At 42.3% G+C, this 25,356-nt stretch overlaps 1 protein-coding gene across 1 annotated transcript in view; it reads left to right on the forward strand.

The window, feature by feature from the left end:
* The first annotated feature begins 895 nt into the window (after nucleotides 1-895).
* Neto1 (neuropilin and tolloid like 1) overlaps nucleotides 896-25,356 on the forward strand; it is a 98,531-nt gene continuing 74,070 nt past the window's right edge. Inside the window, exons 1-4 of the mRNA XM_090353549.1 lie at nucleotides 896-1,108; nucleotides 2,935-2,988; nucleotides 3,262-3,399; nucleotides 9,063-9,311. Coding sequence (XP_090209675.1) covers nucleotides 1,081-1,108; nucleotides 2,935-2,988; nucleotides 3,262-3,399; nucleotides 9,063-9,311 — 469 coding nt within the window. The 5' untranslated portion in view covers nucleotides 896-1,080. The remainder of the gene's footprint in view (nucleotides 1,109-2,934; nucleotides 2,989-3,261; nucleotides 3,400-9,062; nucleotides 9,312-25,356) is intronic.

Below are 25,356 nucleotides of genomic sequence, written 5' to 3' on the forward strand. Positions count from 1 at the left end.
AGAAAGTAAACAACACCTGCCCGCCGCCGCGCGGGGACGCCCGCAGTGCCGGCCGAGGAGGGCGCGCGCTGGGCACAGAGCGGGGAGCGGACACCCTCGCCCCCCGCCGCCACCCAGACCCAGACCCGACCCCCCGAGGGGCTTTTGCGACGGTGCCACCCCAGCCCGAGCCGCGGCCCAGGTCCGGCGTGGGTCCTGCCCCCCCCCACCCCACGCGCCGGCTCCGGGTTGGCCAAGCGCGGATCTCCCTCCCTCCGCCCCGGCTCCGGTTGGCGAAGCTGCCGATCCCCCCCCCTCCTCCCCTCCGCCCCTGCTCCGGCTTGGGAAGTGGCGGTCCCCCCCTCCCCATCCCGGCGCTCGCTGTCCTTGCCGCCGCCGCCGCCACCGCCGCCGCCCCAGTCCGCCGCGCACCAGCGCCAGGGCGCGGGCCGGGCGCTGCCTCCTCCGGGGTTCCCGGGCCGCCCCGCCCCCGACGCCCACCCGGCCGCGCCGCGCCGGCGCGCCGAGCCCCGCGAGCCCATGACGGACCCCGCGGGGCGGCCCGCACAGCCCGCGCGCCCTCGCCCGGGGCTGGCGCCGGCCGCGCCCGGTCCATGAGCCCGGGGCCGAGCGAGCCCGGCCGCCTCCGCCGCCGCCGCCGCCCGGCCGCCCCGTCGCTGCCGTCGGTGGGGCCCGGCCCCCGCCTCGCGCCGCCAGCCGCCCCGGCCCCGGCCCCGGGCGCCCGAGCTCGGCCCGCGCCCGCGGCCGGCCGCGGGGATGCGGGGAGGAGGCCGCCCGGGCCAGCGCAGCGCGCCGCGGCGTGGACGCCGGCTTCGCGGCGCTGAGGGCCCGCGCCAGCCCGGGGCGTGGACGCCGGCTGCGCGGCGCTGAGGCCCCGCCGGCGCCGCGGGGGCCGAGGACCCTGGGCGCCCGGCCGCCCGCCGTGCGGGCTCGGGCGGCTCTCGCGCCCGGCGCGCGCTGCCTCCTCCCCGGCGGCGCGCGTTCCTCCACGCCCGGGACCCCTCGTCTGCCCCCGCCACCGACGCGCCCGTCTCTAGATGGAATTAGCGGAGCCCGGAGCCTCTGGTGTAACGCACAGACATGGTCTATGGACGCCGTTTGTGTCTCAGTGAGTATGTGTCCCGCGCGCCCCGGGTTCGCGCCCGCCCGGCGCCGGGCCCCGCAGGCCCCGCTCCGCCGCCCGGCCCGCGCCGACCCCGGCCCGCCGCGCCCGCACCGAGAACTTTCCGCCAGCTCGCGCCGGCCGGGCGGGCGGGCGCCGGGGCCCGGGCCTGCGGGGCCGGGGAAGGAGGGGGTGGTGAGCCCCGCGAGCCGGGGCCAGAGCGGCCGCCCAGCCTGGGGCCGGGACCCGGGTCTTCCCTGGGTGTCCCTGCGGCAGCAGAGCCCGCGCCCGCCCCTCACCCGCTGGGGAGCCCAGCCTGGCCTCCCCTCCCTCCGGCAGGCGCGCAGAGCCTGGGCCAGGGTGGGTGCCCAGAGGAGGGAGGCAGAGGATGGGAAAGAGCAAGTGTGCACTGGGGGATGGCGGCCACGTGTGTGAGAGAGTGTGCGAGTGAGTGTGTGTGCGAGTGTGTGAATGTGTGTGAGTGAGTGTGTGAGTGAGTGTGAGAGAGCCTCTGTGTGTGTGTGAATGTGTGTGAGAGAGCCTCTGTGTGTGAGTGTGAGAGTGAGTGTGAGAGAGCCTCTGTGTGTGAGTGTGAGAGAGCCTCTGTGTGTGAGTGAGTGTGTGTGAGTGGATGTGTGTGTGTTTGTGTGTATGGGGGTTAGAATGGCAGGTTGCAATATTCCCCTTTTCCTCTCACCACAGCAGCCACGACCAGTCTTTACAGCGTAAGGGGAGATGATCTGCCTAGAATAGGAAGGAAGGGAGTTGGTAATTTCTCAATGATGTATACAGATCATTGATAGACCACGGGCGTGTAGGGTGCATTTGTGATGACTGGACTGACCTTTGGGTGTAGTAAGCGATTCTAGACGGTGTCTTTCTTTGTAAATGTATTTCAAGTGTAGACAGGGAAGATTTTTATGTAATGGAGCAGCAAAGTAAACCACAAAAGAGGAAAATGCGGACATGTGGAAGGAAGAATGAGCAGCTGCTAGCTGCAGGCTTTCTGGTAAGGTGGAGGAAATGGACATCAGAAGTAAAGTAAGCAGACATTCACACCCCCAGAGACCTTGCAGGTCTCTCCAGAAGCCAGGAAGGAGCAGCTCCTCCTGGATCCCAACAACAGCTGCAGAAGTGCTTCTGAACACACTTTTCCAGATAGGCATTCATGTCTGGATAGCACTCGATAGCCAACCTGCTTTCAGGTTAGAAGGGACAAAATCCACAGCCTAGAAAGTTCTCAGGATGGGTTTGCTTCCCAGTTGTAAGCAACCGTTCTCCTCGGGCCATTTAACACCCCAGCACAGTCAGTCTTGTCTTCCCCTCCCCTCCCCACCCCTTCCCTGTCTGGGATCTGCTTATGTACAAAAAATGCAGCCATATGGGCAGTGTGAAAGGATCTGTTTGTCATGGAGGTCTTTCTCATATTTACTTTTCTGTTCTGCTCTTCCCTCCTCCCCCACTCTGTCTTCCTTTGGAGATCTGGCCAAAGCCTTTGCCAGAAGTAGTTTAATACCCGTGATCACCTCAAAGTCTGGCTGTCTCGTGTGTGGCATTAGCAGAGTGCACTGTTGTCTGAATGCTGAAGCATGCATTTGCCTTTCAGAGGTTGGGTCTCCTCCACCCCGAACATTGCTTCCTTCAGAATCTGATTCTCAGATTCCCACTTTGGACATTCTGAATGCGTTTTGGCATGTTCGGAGTCAACAATGACAAAACTAACCTGCTTCGGTATCATCTTATGTTTGTATTTTGATTTGCTCCTATACATCTAGGACTTGATCATCTTCATGTGTATTGCTTCTCTCTAATCCTTCTGTTTTCTGTTTCAGTTGTAGCAAGTTTAACCATCCTTCATCTGTCTGGAGCAACCAAGAAAGGAACAGGTGTGTCTTTGGGGGAAAAAAAATGCTAGTGGAAGACTGCAATTACTGTGGCATTTCCTTATTTCCATATCCCTTATTATTTCCCATACTATTAATATGATGTCTACATATTCCAGAATGTAGTGTATATAATTGATTGGTTTTGACGAGGAGAGCATTGTAAAATTAATTTACTAATGGATGTTATATGAATGTCCTCTCTACTTTTTAATCCTATAGAAAATTGGCTGGTGGTTCCTTTTAAATGTGGTTGTGTTTTGTTTTGCTTCACAGAAAAGCAGACCACTTCAGAAACTCAGAAGTCAGTGCAGTGTGGGACCTGGACTAAGCATGCCGAGGGAGGAATCTTCACCTCTCCCAACTACCCCAGCAAGTACCCCCCTGACCGGGAGTGCGTGTACATCATCGAAGGTGAGAGATGGGGAGGCCAGAACCCAGGCCAGGCCTGGCCACCTCCTGGCTTTGGATGCACAGTAAACATGGGGACATTACAGAAATTGGTGACCTTATTGTATTTCAAAGTCATTGCTAGGGTTCTAATTTATGATGCTTTCTTTCATCATAGTTTTTTTTGAGACTTAAAGGATAAATAGTGCTGGAAAAGACACTCACCTCTCTTCAACAATTTCCGTTTCTACTAACCTTGAGACATGACTGTTAAATATAGCTTTAAAAATATATGAACGTTTGCTCAAGTGACAGAGTGATCAATATTTTAAGTGTTCGTGCCAGATAACCTAGAATTCTTTATTTTCTCGGTGTGCATGCACTTGTACAGACAAAACTACCTTCATAGAAAAGCCCATATTTGATATTTGTGCCTGCTGCAGGCCTGTAGTGTGAACATCAGACAGCTCTCTCAAAACAGGCTCTGCTTTTCTGCTTTTATGAATCTCCATTTCGAGATGATTCTTTTTCTCATCATAATTTTTAAGCCAAGAATTTTTCTCTTCCCCTTGCCATGCTTAAAGAAGAACATTTATTAAAGACCAGCCAACTACATAAGCTCTTATGTTCAAAATGATAAAACAAACTGTCAGAATTCTGACAGTTTAGATTGATAGAAAGGAAAATTGAATTGTGTAATTTCTAGGCTGAAATTAATTGTTCTTTTTTATCAAGTGAGTCTCACGTAGTTGACATTTATATATAACAAAGAGAATATAAACTTTTTTAAAGTAAACTTCGGAATCATTTGAATGTGTTGAGACATTGGATCCCAACAAATGGATTTTTTTAAATTAATTAGGGAACTGAGGGAAAGAGAGGCAGTCAGCATATCAATTGTATTTTAAAATATTATCAAGAAAATGTGGTACATATACATAACAGATTTTTAATCATCTGTCATAAAGAAAAATATATCATTTGCATGGGAATTAAGGAAGCTAGATCTAAAATGCAGGTCTACATGATAATATAAATAGGATTATATGCATATATATACAAATTGATTGACTAAAAGATGGATTATTTAGGAGAGGAGACCAATAGTGCAACTCCTTTTACCAACTAATGGGCCTTTTAACTAAATGTATATCAGGAAGTTGACACATGTTGGGGGCTTACAGGGATGAAAAGAGGGGGGTGAACAAACACAGGCATCATATTCATCTACATTATGTAAAAACTGGGATGATTATCTTAAAATTCTAAATTGTTCAGAAAGATAAAACCATTTATTCCATTTCAAATATTAACTCAGGACACATTTTTTTAAATGTAGATTAAGTTTTCAAGTAACAGTAAGTTAATTTAGGTGCATTTAAAAGTATTGTTGAACATTGTTGGTTGCAGTATGCATGTATTCTTATTATCACACATAATGCTCATGAACTTGCACTTTGGCTTAGGATTAAGATAAATGTAATTGAGAAAATAAATAGCACATTCCCTTAAATTTGCTTCCAAATTATTTTAAATCACTCCAGTTACAGTTATTTATGTAACAAATACTAAATAACTGTTCTTCTAGGAGTAGTGTAGAAGGCCTTGAACAGTGCCTAAAATATGGCCTGCAAACTCAGCTCCTTTGAATAAATAATATAAACTGACCTAAGTTTAAGTTTGGCAAAGGAAAGCTGGGATAGGCCGACAAATGAAAAAACTACGAGGGAGGGTGTTAGCTTTCATATTTTGATTAGGAATAACTGAAAGAAAAGCACATAAGCTATTGCAAGAAAAAAAAATCCTGCTAATCAAACAATAGCAAAACCTGGCTCTGGTCATGGAGGGACTAAAAGAAACAGGAAGGATTTAAGAAAGTGAATTTTAAATGAATGGATGCCAGGAGAGAATAGGACCATTCTAGGATAGGGGCAGGATGCTTGGCAAGATGGTAGATAAAATTGTCATGGTAGATAAGATGTGTAGGTGGAAAAAGGGCCTCAGAGGAGCAGCAATGGGTTCATTGTGGGCATTAATGGAGTTATCTCCTGAAGAGATAGGGGGTGGGGGAGGGGGCATCTGCATGGATAATGTAGACTGGCAGGGCAGCTATTGAGGTGTCGAACTATTTTTCAACTCATGAAAGTATAGATGGATGGATCTTCCTCTGTAATTCTCATGTAATTGATTTTAAGAATCCTTAGTGTTTTTTCCCTCTCTCTTGGAAATGGAGGTTGAACTCAGGACCTCCTGGTTGCTTGAAGGCGTCCCTATATTGAACCAAGCCTCTGGCTCTGTTTTGCCTGGATTGAGAGTCTTATTCTTTCTCTGGATTCACAATTCTCCTACGTTAAACTCTGCTGTAGTGAGAGGATGGGATCATGCTACCATGAACAGTTTCTTCTGTGGAGATGAAATATCATGGAAGTTTTTAAGCAGGCTAGCCTCAAACTACAATCCTTCCAACTTCAGCTTTCTGTGGAGACCATATTATAGGTATAAACCATCATCACCAGCTAGAGAATCCTATATTACATCGTGTACTGGCCCTACGCTTGAGGAGGAGGGCTAGACTTCTAGAACATAATCAATAGGGATAGGCCAAAGAAGGAGAAAAGTAATAGACTGGATCGGAGGCCTGGGAGTTGGATGGAAGAATTGGGTCAAGGATGTCCCAGCGTCTGATGATGAAGTTTAGATTTAAAAAAAGCTGCTCTTGTTCATTGTCACAGCACAGATAAACAAGGGAAGGCTGGGAAGTATGGCTGTGGCATGAGGTGCTTGAGAGGCTGTTGGCCTATAAGATGAACAGGATCACTAAGCAGACAGTGTAGCCATGTGCCATTTGTAGTCTGTGGGACCAAAGGAGACAGGCAGTATCTTTCTATGCTTTGCCTTTTCCTTTCTTATAGAACTAAGTGTACTACATGTCATATGTAGCTTGAAAAAGTTAGTGACTACCAGCTGAAATTTAGCTACTAGCATTTTCAGGGATGGGTATATGTGTAGCAAATATAAACACAAATAACAAATGGAAAGGAAAATGAATTATCCACTTAGAATGTAACATACTGAAAATGGTGATACGGTCCCAGACTAAGCAGAGAGTGGTTGGTGTGCTGAAGTTGGGCAGAACCTGAATGAAAAAGTACATGAAGGAAAAGCTGAATGAATTCATGCTAGGTGGCAATTCATTTCCTAGCCAGGCATGCTGCAGGCACAGGCACTTGGGGACACACAGATTTTCTTTTCTTTTCTTTTTCCTTTCTTTTTTTTCTGTCGGTCATGGGGCTTGAACTCTGGGCCTGGGTACTGTCCCTGAGCTCTTCAGCTCAGGTAGGCTACCGCCCTACCCCTTGAGCCACAGCCCTACTTCCTGGTGGTTAATTGGAGATAGGAGTCTTATGGACTTCTGTGCCCAGGCTGTCTTTGAACTGTGATCCTCAGATCTCAGCCTCCTGAGTAGCTGGGATTAGAGGTGTGAGCCACCGCACCTGATGACAGACAGATTTCTAAGTGACTGAGCACTGGGCTCCTTTCCCCTTCCAAAACAATCCGTTGTTTATATTGAAGAGGTACTCCACATTTGCAAATAAGCTTTCCTGTTTTACCATAAAGTATGTCATTTGGCCTACCAAAGAGAAGATAAATAAGCAGACACATTGTGTTGTAATAATGGATACAAGTGGTCTATTTAGTAATTGGTGCATACACAGAACTAGTTCCTTAAACATTTGCCCTTTTGCTTTTAGACTAATATATTAGGGAGGAAAATGTGCTATTTTGAAGTATCTTTTTGGAATAGTTCAGATTTGCAGATAAATGAATGGTAAATCCCATAAATCTGTCATTATCTACTATATTAGCCAATTTTTCCATATATTATTGTAATTAATAGAAGGGTTACATTATATTCACCCGATAGAAGGTGCATTACTTCACAAACACTGATACTCTTTCTCATGTCTTGGTCCCCATTTCCCTCCCCCCAACCCCACCCCTCATCTTGTTTTCCCCCCTTCCCTATCCAATTTCAAATAACCAAATACAAATATATCCAATATATCAGATAACAAAGTGAGATACTGTAACAATATGAGATAACCAAGGGACAGCAAAAGAACTGAGAGATGACATAGCACATTAAGGACAACAATCACTCATTATATGACTTTTGTGTCTATATCCTGGAGGTCCTTTCATGCTATATGGCATTATGTATCTAGGTTTTGTTCTATTGTAAATCTCTGGTAGGAGAGCCCAAGGTTTGTACTGATTATGACAAATGAGGGAAACCATTGAGCCTATGTTCCTTTGAGTTTGTGTATTAGCCAATCTTTGTGGCACACATTAATTTCAAATGAAATGATCGACTCTTCCTTATAAATAGCTATGAATGTCCATTTCCAGTGTCTAATAAGAATATTTTTATAGAGTAAAGTAATTCATTGAATATTCTTTGAATTTTAAGTCTATACTTGGCAAGCAATAGGATTAAATTTTATTCTAAAACTCTCCCACTTAGAAGCCAATGTAAACTTTTGAACTCTATGCATGTGAAGGTTTAATTTCGAGTTTATTAAGGGTAGTAACCAGGACACATTTAAAAAGCAGAGGGGCATGGACAGTCGTTGATAGCAGCTGCTGAGCCCATCCCCAGCAGGTGGGCTGTGTTATCTTCACCTTCATGCGTCTGGAAGGGCTTGTGTGCCGAAGCGGGCCCAGGGGCCTGGAGGCCCTCTGAGGACTCCATTTGGTAACTGTGTTCTGAGGTGCGATGTTTGGGGCATTCTGGAGCACTGTGGCTGAGTAGAACAGGACTTGGGCGGCCTTTGGGGATGGGGAAGGGAACTCAGGAGCACCCTTACTCACAGATAGAACTTAGCCCGAAGACATTTCCACAAGCTTTGAAGATACATTGCTTTGTCATTCTGTCAAGAAGGTTTCTGAAACCTTCAGTGATAAGGACTGGGTAAAGAAGGTAGAAACGATATTTCCTGAACAAATTGAGGGAGGAAGTTGCTTAAGCAAGACCTTTCTGGATAAGATGAGCCGACCTGAAGGTACCTAGATAGCTATTCCAGGACACAAGCCAAGGGGTATGCCAGGTGGTCCTAGAGAACTCAGCCTGCCTGAGGCCATTGACATCCTGGATGCCCTCCAGGCTCTCTCTCGTGTGCCAGGTGCAGCCATCACTGGCCAGCGGCTGATAGAGAAATGCTAAAGCTCCACTTGAGACTGACATGTTCAGATTGGCGTTCTGGGTAAATTACTCTAGACGCCTTTGCATGGATCGATAGATCTCATCAGAACACCTGATGATGTCTGTGGATGTCTGTGTGTTTCTGTTCTGAATAGTTCTCAAGTGCATTTCCTGAAGACAGGAAAAGGGAACCGTGTCCCTTCACTTTACACCCTGTTATCAGCCAGTTCTATGTTAGATATCAACATAGTTTTTCAAAAATAAATCACAGCAATACCACCAGCTTTAAGGATCACCCAACCAGAAGATATATTTTTTACAAAAATATCCTATAGAATGGTATCATTTCTTTTCTTTGCTCACTATGCAAACTGGCTGCACAGTTTGATGAAAGGTACACAGATAAAACTTGAAATAGAATCAAGAAAATCAACCTTAAGATGGAAGAAATGGGTCTTCTGCTATAATCATGTTTTTTTTACAGCCGCCCCAAGGCAGTGCATTGAACTTTACTTTGATGAAAAATACTCGATTGAGCCATCTTGGGAATGCAAATTTGATCACATTGAAGTTCGAGATGGACCCTTTGGCTTTTCTCCAATAATTGGACGATTCTGTGGACAACAAAATCCACCTGTAATCAAATCCAGTGGGAGGTTCCTATGGATTAAGTTTTTTGCTGATGGAGAGCTGGAATCTATGGGATTTTCAGCTAGATACAATTTCACACCTGGTAAGTAGGTGCTGGTTTTCTTTAAATGTTTTTTCCACCTATTCTTCTCCTACAGTTTTCTATCTTTGTAATACCAAAACTTTTGTTAAGACATGAAAATTTTTCAAGGTATTTTCCAGTTCTATTTAAAACCTTTTTGCATTCTAAAAGGAAAAGAATTTTTCCTCAAAACATAACGTGTTCTGAAGGCACGGTACTTAGATTTCAAGTCTAAAATGGTCAACCACACTACAATTAATTAAATTGAGTTCTATCATGCTGAATGTATAATTGGAGAAACAGACTAATTCCACCTGGGATTCTAAAAAATTTTAAGAGTCAATTGTATTATAAAGAGTATTTATAAAGAAGATATTTTGAGAACCAGTATGAAAAGTTCATTTGCTCAGAAAATGATCATTCTATATGACCTTCTATATGACCTTCTATAAATGAGTCTAATTTCTTTTTACAAATGCAAATTTCTTAGCATTGTGGTGAAAAGAAAACTGAGGCCTGTGACAGCACTCTATTCATTCGTGAGGCCTGGCAGACATTCGGTGCAATTATAAATGTATGAAGATTATGTCAATTTTCCTTTTGCTATGCTAATATTACGAGGGGAATGTGCTGTTGGCTGGCTTACTTGGTTAACAGTTGTCCTTCTTTGCAATAAAAATACACTATCAAATTTTTGAAGAGCATGCTCTTCCATACCCAGCACTAGAGTTTGGATGAAATCTTTTTTCTTTTTAATGGAAAGTTGATTAGATGACTTAGAGCCCACCTTTGATATATGTATACCTACTTATCTAGTTTGCATTTATTGTCTTGCTTAGGTTATGCTAGGCAACAGGATATTGTAATTCACGTAAAACTTGATGATTTTCCTGTCATGTTATGGAAGAGACATACAAGTAGGGCTTTGTTGCACAAAGAATTACAGTTTTTACAATGAATAATGTAATATCATGCCTTTCATATTAACAGCATCATTTTAATTAACCCTGTGCACTAGCAATATTTTATAATATCACTAGGGAATGACGGCTCTGCTTTCATGCGCTGCTAACATTGGACCACTTATTAACTACTTGGGGATTTCATGTACTATCAACAATTTGTTACGTACCAAAAAGATATGAGAGAGCAAGCGCAATGGCTCATTTCTGTAATATCAGCTTCTAAGGAGGCAGATAATGGATGGATTGCAGTTCAAGGCCATCCTAGGCAGAGTTATTGAGACTCCATTTTAATCAATGCCTGCCACGTCAGTGTCATTGCAGAGAATGAGCACAGGCCAGGCCAGGCCAGCCCAGACATAAGTGGAAGACCTTAGCCCTCAAATGACAAAAGCAAAAGCATCTTCTTAACAAATTCTGAGTTCAAACCCCCAGGCCACCAAAATACACCAATATTTATGTTAGTTCTGTCAAAATGGTTATGCTGAAATTAAATGGTAATCTTTGTCACATTCACTGATGACTTTTAAATATAAACTGGACCTATGAAGTGTGACACACAGTACAGTATAGGTAAGTGGTATTTTATTTCTGGGTCTGGTCTATGGTTTCCTAAGGCGTGCTGGATGAAGCAAGCATATTTTTTCGACACCAGCCAGGTTATCCATGCTTTGAGCTCTTGTGGACAAATCATAAATGACAGAGGTCACTCTGTCATTATTGGCTATTGGTGGCTATTTTGTGGCCTGGTGATTATGTTTGCCCTTCTGCCTTGGAGTGCCTATGTTTATGGCTAGCAGAGGTTTCTGTTACCAGGAAAAATGGGCGAGTCTTGAGGAGATGATACCAAGAAATTAGATTGCATTAAGGATGGGACAGCGATTCTGTCCTGATTCTTGGCCTGTTCTTGGCTTTGAGTGCACAACAAGATCATAAGAAAGGACCTGAAATCTTCCCAGGATGGCCCAAGATAACAGTGGATGTCTCTACCTGAGTGGCAGAACCATCTCTAGCTTGTTCCATGCAGAGTTAGCTGTGGAGACACAGTAGCCCAGGGCTAGTGAAAGTTCAGACAACTTGCAGGACCCTGAAGCCTGCAAGCTTTAGTTGCTATTTTGCTTTCATATTTGCTTAGTGAAATGGTTCACGTGATGACCTGGGAAGCGAACTTGGGGAGGAGAGATCCTCAAGTCCATTTCATGATGCAAGGAGGACACGTTGTGGATATTACTGTGGCACCCAGGGGGTCCCACACTGCAGATGAATGGCAGCCTCACAGTGAAAAGTTGGACGGTGAGGTAGACTTGACTGGGAGCAGATCTGGCTTCCAGGCCTGGCCTTTCCTACTTCTTGCATGTGGTCAGCTCAGTAAACTATCTGCAGTATTCTATCCTTCTCAAGTTTTAAATTCAATCCATTGACTCACAGGGCTCTTTGAAGGACACATCAACTAGTGCATATTTTTGAGTTTGAATTATTGAACCCCTACAAGATCTCCCTTGTACAAGATCTCATTTTTTTTAATGAATTTGATCACTTGTTAAAGAATAATACAAGGAGTCTTTGGTGTGTGGTACTGGAGCAACTGCAAGAATCCTAGATATTTTTTTCCAAACTAACCTGATTCCTTGGGGTTTGTTTGAGAAATGAATATTTGTACCACATCATTCTTTTTTCCTCTTAGATCAGGTAAAGTGGACCCAGATTTCCAGGTGGAGGTTATAGTTATTTCTGATGACAGATATAAAATGTCACAACAGAAATGGCAGCAGGAAGGCCAGGTGGAAGGTTTTTTTATTATTATTACTTTTATGAGTTTCCCACAATCCAGAGGCTGTATTTAAAACATATAACCTCAAAAACTTCAAGACATTATACTGAGTTGGTAATAATCTCTCTTAGGAGCATATCTCATTTACCAAGCTTGTGCATATGTGCACATGTATTTTTCTCCACATGCATGCACATGTACATGCAACATATGCACACAAATGCTTATGCATGACTACATAAACACATAAGTCCACATATGTTCATTTCACGTAAGAATTCTTGACTCACATAGCCCAGTTTTCCCCATATACAAACCCACTAGCCCAACCGTATTCTAAGCAGATGATCGTACCATGGGAATGCTCTCCAAATTTCAAAACTTAATTACAGAACTTACATGCTTAGCAGGCTTTAGTTTCCAACCTCCCATGGTCCTGTGTTTTGTTGTTGTTTCATTTTCCTTCTCTAGTCTTCAGGCGTCTGCTCTCATCTTGTTGTACTGGCAAGATAATACATGTTAAATCTAGTATCTACTCATTTGTTTCTGTTTATAAATAACTGATTGCCTTGAGTTTTTCTTCTGCTGAACTTGAATGTAACAGCCCTCTGAACCCTGGCTCTTCCTGCTCGTATATCTCAGAAGTTCTGAATTCCCAGGGATGCTTGGCTCCTTACCACCACTGAGTGATCCCTTGTGGAAAGACCATGTATTCAGACCTAAGAGATAGTTTTCTGTGTCTTTTGATAGGTTTTGATGCTTCTTATGAGTTCACTAAACTATTTGGGGGTTGTATGTTATTTCCCAGGCTTGTGATGCAGGAACGGGTTTGCCAGCAGTAAAGTCTAGCATGCATGGAGATTGGGAGACTGGGGAATCAGCTGATTCAAATCCTCCAGTCTCTAAAGGACAAGCAGAAAGCTTAAAGAAATGCCAATGGAGGGTGGCTCCAGGCTGCTGACTATAGGAAGTTTCTCTCTTGTTCTGGGTTCTAATGTCACATTAACCGTGCACTCTCAGCTACAAAGAAGGAAATAAGCACAGAGCCACTGCTAAAAGTGACAAAAGGGGAATTTCTACTAAAGCATGGCAAACTCAACAAATAAACACATACCACATGGGGAAGTACTTGTCACAGGCCTGTATCATATTATCATTTAACATTACCCTCAAAATTAGTTAAACCAAACTGATTACTCAAAAGAAAATGACTTGAAAATATTTTGTAAGGCCCTGGGAAATACTGGAGAAATGGACTCATAAGTTCATAGCACTCGTGAGCCAGGTGGGTTGCTAAGAGCATTGATGGGGATATTAGGTGCTCAGATGAAGAAGAGAATAACAATTGACAGGTTTCTCTGTAATGCTCACATTTTACAAAAAATACTGTTCTTTTGTGTTATTTGTATAATTAAATTATCCACTATAAAATAGAAATAGAAAGTACTACACAGTAATTGGTTATTGTGAATTATTTTTAAGAAACATTTTGTATTCCCCATGACAAAGAGTCAACCTAAGAAAGCCTTTGTAGCAGAGACTAGCACGTCTCCTTCTACAAGGAAACCATTAGAAAACAGCAACCATAACAGCATCTGCCATATCTCCTGGCCCAGGGCAGTACACATGTTCTTCTCATCCAGCTCTAAGAAAACATCCAAGGTGCTCTACTTCTGGGGAATATAATATTCCCTCCTTTCAGTAGCAGACATATTTTGCTAGCCTCTCACTTTACTGTATATGGAAGAGACTTTTCTATTTATACACATGGTATGGGACATTTATGGAATCTTCCACTTTGGATGGTATTTTCCTTTCCTACACTACTTTTCTGAAATGAAGTCACACACATCCAACCACAGAAATGCAACTTAAGGACTATGACTCAAAGTACTGGATAGGTTAGTTTGAGTTAGCCATGTGCATTGAAGTGAGTGGAGTTGTTAAATATATTGAAATTATTGTGCTACTTTGTACTTAAATAGCACCTTTCATCTGAGAAGCTCAAAGTCTTCTAAGGACATCCTGCCCAACTCCTACCCTCCTATTACACTGCATGCCGATTGACTTCAAAGGCTGTGGAAAGAATGCTCTGTAATGTGAGGGTTTCAGCTGAGCATTTAAAAGAATACTTCTATGCATACTAGATGACATATTTTACTTAGGTAAAATATCATCAGAGGTAGAATGCAATTTTAATGATTTTCCTCTTTGTATCAGAAATGTGAATGCATATGCACTTAAACATTTTTTTTGAGTCTCTAAAGTTTCACAACTTGGTTCTAAAGTTATGGTATCTGTGCTGGTAAGAAAGAAAAAATTAAATCTGTCCTCTGTTTTTTTAATGCCTTTTAAAGGTTAGTTTGAATTTTTCTCCCACAAGATGAAAGAATAGAAGCTTTCAAACGCTGGGGTTAAAAGAAGGACTTTGATTTGTTTTTCATTCATATTTACACTCTGTCAACCAAAAATGTTCTCATTGCAGTATAAGCTTATCAAATGGAAAATGAGAGAACTAAAAAATAAAAATCACATTTCCTTTTTTAAGCCATGTTTTTCAAAAATGAACCTGAAAAATAGGAATTGAGAGCAGTAACTCAATTATAAATTATAAATGTGTCATCATTACCGAAGCCTTTCATGTGGGGAGGATTTCTTCTTTTCCTTCGTATCATTCCCCAGCACATGGGTTGGTGGATCTGATCTCTGTCACAGAGGAGTTGGCAGAGAGGGAAGGGCTAAAACCAGAGACAGAGCTCTGCTGGTCCAGGTGGGCGTCTGGAGAGACACAAGGAACACAGAACGGGGAGCCCTTCCAGGAATAGTTCCCACCTGGCAGAGAATATTGACAGCCACAGCAGCGACAATGAAGATGACTGGGAGATCTCCTGTACAATATGATGTTTTCCCCCACATCGTTTCCGGGAGGGGTATAGTCATGTGATGTGTCTAGGCTTAGTTTTGGTTGTTTAGAGAAATTGCTTGACTGAATTTCTGAAAATGACACTTTTTTTTGCCAGTCCTGGGGCTTGAATTCACAGCCTGGCCTCTGTCCTTCAGTCTGTCTGTGCTCAAGACTGCAGCACTCTGTCACCTGAGTCATAGCACCATTTCCAGCCTTTCCTCTTCATGTGGTACTAGGGAATTGAACTCAGGGCTTCATGCATGCTAAGTGAGCATACTACCACTCAACCATCTTCCCAGGTCCCCGTGATGCATTCTTGACGGGACCCCGGGCACCCAGACCCATTTCTCTTATAGTGGTGTATTCTCTTTAAATGAGCACTATTCCTCATGTACCCTTTCATGCCAGAGGTTTAGAGAGCAGGTATTACCAGAGTTCAGAAGTTATACCCCGATGTCAAACTGTTGCTTGTTCCCGGTTGTGTGACACTGCTGACATGTCTTCCTGGTAACTGTATTGTCACTGCCTGCTGCAAGTCTTTTAGCCACGTTCCATTAAGAAATTCCATGGAGGGATCACTCTGTGTCACCCACACTGCCCCACTAACTGGTGCATGAATTCTAAATTCACCATTTCTGAGGCTTCAATTCACAATGTGTAGAGGTGAACACTCACCCCCTCTGTCTCCTCCACATGAATTTCTGCCTTCTCGGCCCACTTCCTTCAACAGCGTGACTCATTGCATGTTTGTCTCTAATATCTGTTAGTACTGACAGCTTCTTCTCTGCATATTGTGCTCCTAACTGGGGAAACTTTGAGCTTAAACACTCGCAAAGAGAGCTGTAGTTTTTTCCTTCCTGTCTCCTGCAGCCATTTTCCTTGCTGCCTGACAGGCTGGCCTCCGGGCTTTCTCTTGCCCTGCCGGTTATGTTCAGGAACCTCCCCCAGTGGCCAGTGCGGTAGCCTCCAGCTGTGAAGCTGAAGGAGGGAAAGAGGGGAGCCTCTAAGCAAGGGCAGACGGGGGTCTCCTGAACAGGCCTCCAAGTGGAAACATGACTGCTTGCTAAGTTACCAAAACATACCTGGTAGGCTACTTCAGTTGTTTGTACATCATCAAATGACTGACCCCACCTTTCACTCAAATTGTTCTTAAGAGAAACGTCATCATTTGGGCAAGAAGAACACTCAAGAACTATGACCAAGGTAAAACAGAAATAATACATTACTATATCTCCAGTTTTTAATTCTTTTCTGGAGTCACCTTCTCCAAGCAACCTGTCTCATTAATATTTAAATTCCGATTCAAGAAATATTCTTGTTGGATTTTAAGCATTGAGTATATTTTGCCTAAAAGTTATCAACTATTTTCATTCTCTTCAACATTTGTTTTATTGTAATGTTTTATGGATACTTAAGCTAATTTTCAATCCGATTGTGTGTAAAATAAGTTGAGGTTTTATTAGACTTCAAGAGTTATTTGTGGTGACTAAAGATGTTTTCCTGTTTTGAATGTCAGCATCACTACTTTGGTAGAATTCATAGTGGGTTTTTCTAATGATGCAGAATAGCTTGATTTCCACTAGGCTGTGCTGGACACTTACCTGTGTTCAGTGGATATCTCTGGATCTGTTGTGTAGATCATGCAGTAGAAATCTACTGTGGGGCTCTAGCTTCCTCTTGGATAGTTCATTTCTTGCAAAAGAGAAGTAAAGTATAGGAATCTGATGCTTAGATAATGCACTCCTGCCGCGAGATGTTTGTGTCCTAACCTGGAAAGGGTATATCCTAAATCTTTGAGCACATGAAATTACATAGCAGTGGGAAGGCACCATAGCAGGTCAAATTAAGGATGATGCTCCTACTTATACCTTCATAAAAGCTTATCCTAACTTTAATATAGGGTGCTTCTACTGGACTCTCTGAAGGACTCAGTGAATTATTAGAGTCTTTAAAAAGAGAACGAGGAGGTGGTAGATTCAGGGTCATGGGATGTGATGTAAGAAAGAACCTAGCTGGCTTTAAATGAGGGATAAAACACCAAGAAGAGAGTCAGTGTGAGAATTTTCTAGAAACTGAATCGAAACAAGGGGTTGATTCTCCTCTACATATTCCAAAATAGGAGCACATATAACATGTTGATCTTAACTCTGGGACATGCACTCCAAAACTTTTTATATACAGAACCACAAGGTAGTAAATTTATAGTGTTTAAAGTCTCTACATTTACGGCAACTTACTCTCAGAGTAGTATACAACAAATACTCATTTAGTGGGATGTTGCTATAAAAACATCTGAGGAATATGGAAGTAGTTTTGGAATTGGGAAGTGGGAATGTTGGGAAAATTATATGATACAGACAAGAAGAGTAAAGTTTATATTGCTTTAAGTAGAGTGATAAAAGATACCATGTGCTCTACCACTTGAGCCACAGCATCACTTCTGGCATTTTCTACATACGTGGTACTGAGGATTTGAACCCAGGGCTTTGTGCATGTTAGATGAGCACTCTACTACGAGGCTATGCTCCTGGCCTGGGTTTCTCTTTGTAACTTTTATTTCGCCCCTTTAAAGCAGCAATAATCTATGCATGTTAGTCTATTCCTTCTGTTCCGTTGTATTTTTTGGACCAGATTACACATTTCTTGAGTTTTATAGGTACAGAAATAGATTGCAGGTGTGCCTCAGTGAGTCCTACCCAAAACCTCACCGTTTGCCTGATTTAGCTAGTGTAGTTGCTACGATGCTGAACTGAAAGAATTTAGAATGAGCCTGCCAGATACATTGCAACTTTGGAGCTTCTTGGATGTGATAACATTTTCGTTTGGTTTGGATTTGATTTTTGTGAGTCGGATATCTGACAGTAGCAGGGAGATTTCTGACCTTTCAGAATCTCTCATCCTAAATTTTAGAACCTGTGGATGTGTTGTGTTACATGGCACATGGCATCGGGAAGGGACGCTACTGCCAGTGGGATTCATGGGGTTGACCAGATGACTTGAAAGTTCAAGTTGTTTGGTTTTGGTGGGAGGGCGTGACCTACTTATGTCTTTCAGTTGTAAGGTTGAGAGGCCAAACAGTTCCTATAGAATGACATGTATGAGAAAGATCCAAATGCCCACTGCTGGCTTTGAAGACAAAGGCCTGTGTGCCAAGGAGTTTGTGAAGTTGCGAAGCTGGGGAAAACAAATGGTGGATTCTCCTTGCAACCTCCAGTACACTTCGGTCAGCCTCTGAATGTGAGGGGTTTAAAAGGACTCTGTCCTCTAGCACCACACAAACACCAGTGTTTTTGTCTTACTTGAAATCACAAGACTCGTGGTAATGTGATAGAGAAGACAGAAAATGAATGTAACGGACAACTAATAGCTAAAATAAGTATTAGATCAGAGTTAGAATAAAAATTAAAATACTGTTAGAAACAAAGTAAACAAACTGTGAAATTTACCTATGAAGTGAACATAATTCAAATGTTTAAAAATTCCATTTTCCCCCAAAGCAGTATGAACAATCCACTGGGCTGTACTTTTCTACACATAACAATGGTATATGTATATCATTCATATCATCTGATTTTAAGCAGATTCTACTGTTATCCATAAACATGCTGACCCCCCAAAAATTACACGCAGTTTTTTTCAAAGATGTGTATGGGATGGTGATATTTGTGTTTGTGGTAAGTAATTGCTATTGGTAGAACCTGCTTCTTCGTGGCTCATCTTCCTGATGTGTTTGCTTCGAAAGAGCTGAGTTGTCTGTTCTTGCTTTCTCATTGGCTTTCTTCCCACCAGTCCTCAGCTATGCTGACTTGCTTGAAATTCTGCTTCTGTAGGTCCTTGTAGCACTCTTCTTTCCTGGCTACTTTCAGATACCTCATTCCAACAAGCCTGCCCAAGCAGTTGCAGAGAAGTTATAACACAGCACGAATTCAACAGCTATGGGGCATGAGCCCCATAGCTATGTATGAGTCATAGATACGTCACCCCTATTTTGTTGTCATTTGATCAGAACCCACCTCACCGAGCTGTTCTGTTCCCTGGGAACTTTCTTTAGAAATCTGCTTTTGAAACTCCGAAGAGTTTTGTGCAAGGGATTCCAAGAGAACAGTAAGGATTTATGGAAGTTAGAACAGGAAGAGTAAGGAAAGCAGTATGAGGGGACAATTTCCCCAGACCTTCTGGTGGAGTCTGAGAGGGAGGTGTTTTTCCAATGGCAGATTTGGAAAACCAGCAGGTAGAGTGTGGAGTGGCCAGTGGACAGGTACCCTGGCCAGTGGAGGCCGTGTGGCAATGGCAGCATGTGACATGTGAAGTGGAGCTGCTGAGGGTGGAAAGGAGTCAGCTTCACAGAGGTCTGCTGTTGTGAATCATCAGGCAACTCCTGGGAAAATCACTAGTAGCACTTTTTTTTTGCATCACACATGTCTTTTAATGATCATTTTTCTAGTAGTAATGCATCTTCATTTGAGGGGAAAAGGAAATGATTATTTTACAAGACAGTACAATCATGGTTTGTTTCTGCTGGCAACTCTGAAAACTGTTAGCATCATTTTCATTCTGCACATGTCCTGCCTTAAAATTCTGGGTCCTAACCAGGATCCACACACCTCCTCTTTATAAAACCCTGCCCTGTGCATTTCTTATAGACTCTGATAAATCCATGTGCTAAGCTTTGAATTTATATCCCACTCCTTGACTCTGCCTGCTCTCTCGCTTTTTTTTTTTTGCCAGTCCTGGGCTTGAGCTAAGGGCCTTGGCACTATCCTTGGACCTTCTCGAGGCTAGAGCTCTACCAGTTAAGCCTCAGCACCACTTCTGGCTTTTTTTTATACTTATGTGGTACCGAGCAATTGAATCTGGGTCTTCGTGCGTGCTAGGCAAGCACTCTACCACTAGGTCAAACTCATCTGCTCTCTTTTATGTCTCTGGTGTGTTCTGATTCTGGCTATATAAGATGCATGTCTTTATGTATGTGTGTGTATGTCTTTATGTCTGTATGAATGTCTTTATGTCTGTCTGTCTGTCTGTATATGTATGTCATTATGTATGTGTTTACATACGATGTATATGTGAACTGTTCGTGAGCCCTCCATGTGGAATTAAAGGCACAGACAGTGTACTTGGTTTCCTGATCAAAATACCAGCACTGACATTCATGTGCATTGTGCTAGATTTTTTCCTGTCTAGTTGGATCAGAAATAGTTTCTTTTTTCGAACAGCAATTCACATATCTATTCTAGATTGCAGAGTAATATGCCACAAAACCAAGTTTCTGTTAAGGTAAAATGGTTATAGATATGGAACTGGGAAAGTTGATTTCAGTATCTGTAGTTATTCTTTCAGACACAATAGTTATCATGCTTTCACCGTGACATATATGCTGCCATATCAAAAGAGATGCTAATGGGCCGGGAGTTTGGCCTAGTGGTAGAGTGCTTGCCTACCATGCACGAAGACCCGGGTTCGATTCCTCAGTACCACATACATAGAAAAAAAAGCTGCAAATGATTCTATGGCTCAAGTGGTAGAGCGCTAGCCTTGAGAAAGCCCAAGGACAGTGCTCAGGCCCTGATTTCAAGCCTCAGGACTGGCAAAAAAAGTGATGCTAATGACAGTAATAAAGCATTAGTCTAGTAGTATGATAACATGATATCGGTTATGGTGTATGACCACGGTTTCTCATAGACCAGAAAACTTTATTTGGGGCTTTTTCATTGAGCAATGCTTATTCTTTCTAGAAGATGCTGGACTTGAGATGGATCACTGCTGTGGTCTATTTTTATAGGTCTTTAGTTTTCTTTCTCTGCATAAATTCATACTTTATTGATATCACACACATGTGTATATTTGTATGCCTTTGTTTCATGAATGATTAGGAGCCATGGACTCTGACACCAACTTGCGTTGAGATTCTAGCATCAATATGTTCTGGTATGGATGACTGGGCAACAGTTCACCCAGGCTGTCAGAGCTTCATGCTTCTCATGCTGTGAGCTAATATTGTTACCGATATTGCTATATAATGCTAGAGCTAGATTTTAGTATTACTCTACATGTGGTCTCATGAGATCATGACTAAGCCTCTGATACATTAATCCAGATTTATTCAACAAGAAAAGGTGATTGACTCGTAACTCTGGCAAACTCTCTTAAGTATGATCTTACATGATATATATATATGTATATGCATATATATGTATATGACTACTCTGTGTATCTGTTCTACAGGCACAGCTTTCTGCTTCATGGGTTACAGCACTTAGTCTCAAAGAGTATATGATATGGAGGAACAGATGCTTCCACTTGACATGGTGAGGGCTGAGGCATGAGCATGCTGATGTGAGCAACTCAGAGAGAGGCAGGAGCATAACTAAAGAGCAGGGGGTGGAATCAACACCAGGGCAGCATTTCCTTACCCAGCCTTCACTGCATTCTCCGTGTAGATATCAGCCACATCTCCACCATGCTGTAGTGCACCTTGCAATAGGAGTCGTTCTAAACACCCACTCCAGTCAGCTTACACCTGTCGTTTCCAGAAACTCCTGGTGCTTTGCAGTAGCTGGTGCTGGGTGAAGTTTTATTTAAAGGAATACTGTATTGCTGGATGAGTTTGTGGATATGTGGTATTCTCTCATCCAATAACATAGAGTGAGTGAGATAGCAGACCTGGAAAGAATTGCCAATGTGACAAAATGACTTGCTAGTCGAGAGACTTTGGAAGTAGGTGTATGACTTGAAAAGGGGAGAAGTTCAGATTGAAACTAAAATATGATTCAGATGATTAGAAACTCTGGAAGGTATGAAATACACTAATATTTTAATGGGACAGTTGTATTTGAGACTACAGGAATGTGAATTATCAAAATATGGAGAGTAAATTAAATGTATGAGAATAAGGTTACAGGAAAATTCCAAAAAACATGAAGCACCAGGTCAACACAATAAGGAACAATTACAACGACAAAACAAAATACTACTGGGAAGAAACATTGAGAAACAGATTCAAAATAGTGTTACTGAGAATGGAAATATTGCCACAAGAGATTTGGAATCAGTAAAATTTAGTGATAAATGAGCTACGCATGTTGACAAAAAATGTCAAAATGACTTTTGATTGGGTGGTTGATTGGTTGGCTTGTATCAAAACTTAATGGAAAATGAAAGGTCAGAATGTGTTACTTTTCCTTGTAAGGATGCTGAGACTCCTCACTGGGAGATCTCTTGGAAATTTAGAGCTGGAGCAGAGAGTCCATGTGACAAAAAGGGAAACTGAACAGGGAATAAACTGGACAAATGCAACAGAAAATGATGGCCGCATTTTGAAATGAGAACGTTACAAGAGATGCAGCCAATAACCATGCCTCAGCAAATTCCCCGTAAGACCCGTGTTCGGAGATTTTTACATTCGCCTCATTCTTTACAGTGTTTTGGCAAGTAACTAGCTGGCAGTTAACAATGAGTTATTTGTTTTTCTCAGATTAAAGGAAGAACTTTTCTTTTGCCTGATGCTTCAAGTATTTCTGAAACTACAAATACTTTCTTGGTTTACAGGGGGAACACCTTTGAGTAGATTTCTTATAAAGCACCAGCAATAATAAAAGAACCATACAGAAAACCCACAGAGAAACCATACAACACACACATACACACATATACACACACACAAACACACACACATGCACATACACACACTGAAAGTTCTAATAGCAGAAAGGTTGGACATGAGGTGCCATGCACATAAAGAACAAGATGGTAGGTAATACAGTGTTTGCTGGTTTCATTTTTCTTCCTGTTCAACTTTGTCATGCTTCCTTTCAGAAATTACTTCTATTTCTACCTGTCATTGAATATGCAACAGCCACTATTGTCAGGATGGTTTTTCAGATGACATACAAGTTTTGAAGAAGTATATTTTTCCTTGGTTTAAAAAATGGTTGAAAGGGGAAAATACTGTTTATGCTCATGGAATTATTTTTTTAATTTTTTTATTGTTGGGATAATGTATAGAGGGGATACATTTACATTGGCCAGGTAGTAGGTGCATTACTTCTCACACATTGATACTCCTCATTTTTTCCCCGTTTCCCTCCCCTTACCTCCTCATCTTGTCCCCCCCGCCCCATTACCTGGTATATTGTATATATGCCCTAACAATATGTGGTAAACCAAAGGGCAACAGGAGAGAAATAACATAGTACATTAAGAACAACAGTCCCTCAAGATAAAGCTCTTATTTCTATATCCTAGAGATGCTTTCATTTAGTCTCATCCTATATGACCTTATGTATCTTGGTTTCATGCTATTGGAATCCTCTGCTAGGAGAATCCTAGATGTATACTAATTATTACAAATGAGGGAAACCATTGAGCCTGTCTTCCTTTGTGTCTGACTTGCTTCATTTCATATGATTTTTTCCCAAGTATTTCAATTTCCTTTCCAATTGGGTGATGTCGTTCTTTCCATTGTATATAAATACTGCATCTTGTTGATCCATTCATCTACTGAGGGGCATCTGGGTTGGTTCCATATTTTCACTATGGTAAATAATGCTGCAATGAACATCATTGTGCTAGTGGCTTTATTATGTCCTTGTTTCTGGACATTTGGGTAAATGTCAAGGAGTAGAATTGTTTTGCCATTGGGGAGCTCTATGTTTAGTCTTTTGAGGAATCGTCATGGAATTATTTTTCTTGTATTTGGACTGCATTTACTTTACTGCTCTCTTGATATTCTTAGGATTTGCACAGTTAAAATATTGAGTTATGACCCTACAAATAACAACTCTATTGTCTCTAATTCAATTGGCTAAACTAAGAACAAGTGACATATTTTGAGAACTATTCTGCTACATATACCGTACATCCTCATTAAAATACCTTCTTTTTTATCAAAGGTATTTTTTCATTAAACAAAATACCTTTTCATGTTTTATGGTAAGACTGTCCTGAGAAATAATGTGATAAATGCAGTCATTCAAAATTAATTTAAATGAAATATGGCATAATTAGGCAGAGATTTCTGCCTTCTAAAAGCCCCATTATAAGGCATTCATCTCAATAAAATGACAAATGATTGAATTATTATTGTATTCCAGGTATAAGTCTAAGCACTTAGCATGCATTATGGTATACTTGTGAGGTATTGTACTGTTTCCATCTCAGCCTTGGATTTAGAACAAAACAAAACAAAAGATTTAAAATATTTGAATAATTTACACAAGTTCATCCCCCTGGCAGAACTGAGATTAGAATACAGGGAAGTATGGCTTCTGATACTTGTTCGATACTATGTAATCTTGTTTCTGGTATACATCTCAAAGACAGTGGCATTCCTTACATTTTATGATTTTTTTATTGGGGAGCTTTGAGATTTTTGCAGTGAGATTAGTGTTTATCTTTTCTTTATGCTATGACATATTTCCTATAACAGTAACACCTCTCCCTAAATTCCCCAGGATTAAGTAGTCCAGTTTATCATTCATCATTGGCATCATCAGATATATCATTAGTATTAGCAATATAACTGCATATAATTTTGGATTTTGTTGATGCTTCATCTCATGTTGGTAGCATTCCTATCTGCCAAGTTTGTTATCCTTTGCCCGAGGACAATCATCAATTCAGTCACTGTTTTCATCCAATGAAATCAATGAAGAGCTTCTCTAAAGGCTGAAAGGATCATGGCTCCAGACTTTATCATTCCCGGTATTTCCATTCAGAGTCTCTACTGTACATTTCTGTGTATTCAGATACTAAACTCTGAGACTGTCTTACACTCCTGGAACACCAGCAGGTACCGTGACAGTACTATGACGAGCTGTCTGTCAGCCTCATCTTTGTGTTGAATTCCACATGAAGCCAGACGTATTTTCTCCTGGCTGCCCATGCTGCGCCATGATGCTCTGACGCCACAACTCCCAGGCTGACGGGCAGTGGCCTTGGAGGTGCCATGCCAGGCAGTAAATCTCAGGCAGCTTTGAGCTCCAAGACCAGGCTGAAGCTAGGACTTCATTTGGTATATGGTTGCAAGAATACAGACATGTGAAGCAAGGCTTTCTTAGGTACAGGTCTCTCTAGATACTGTGTAGCTAGCTATTCATTAAAAGGAAACTACCTTTTTAACTTCAGTACTGCTCGTCTTACAATAATTGTGCCAATGTTGCAGTGATTAAATACAGTAACAGTGGTAACTTGTGGGAAAGGACTGTTTTTGGACCTCCTCTCTCACCTTGGGCCTGTGAACAGAAAATATTTCTGCCCAAGACATACAAGTGCGAATATAGCAAAACCCCTGCACAGATTCTGCTAAAGGCAACCTCTCATGATAATGCTAGTCCTGAGTGATAGAGCTATCATTCGGGCTAGGTCATTATTTCATAGGTAAAAACAACTTTTTGAACTGTCTCCTTAAGATTTTCTCCTGACTATGTA

Source organism: Megascapheus bottae, chromosome 19 (genome assembly GCF_031878675.1).
Source record: "Megascapheus bottae isolate mThoBot1 chromosome 19, mThoBot2.hap1, whole genome shotgun sequence".
Lineage (NCBI taxonomy): Eukaryota > Metazoa > Chordata > Mammalia > Rodentia > Geomyidae > Megascapheus > Megascapheus bottae.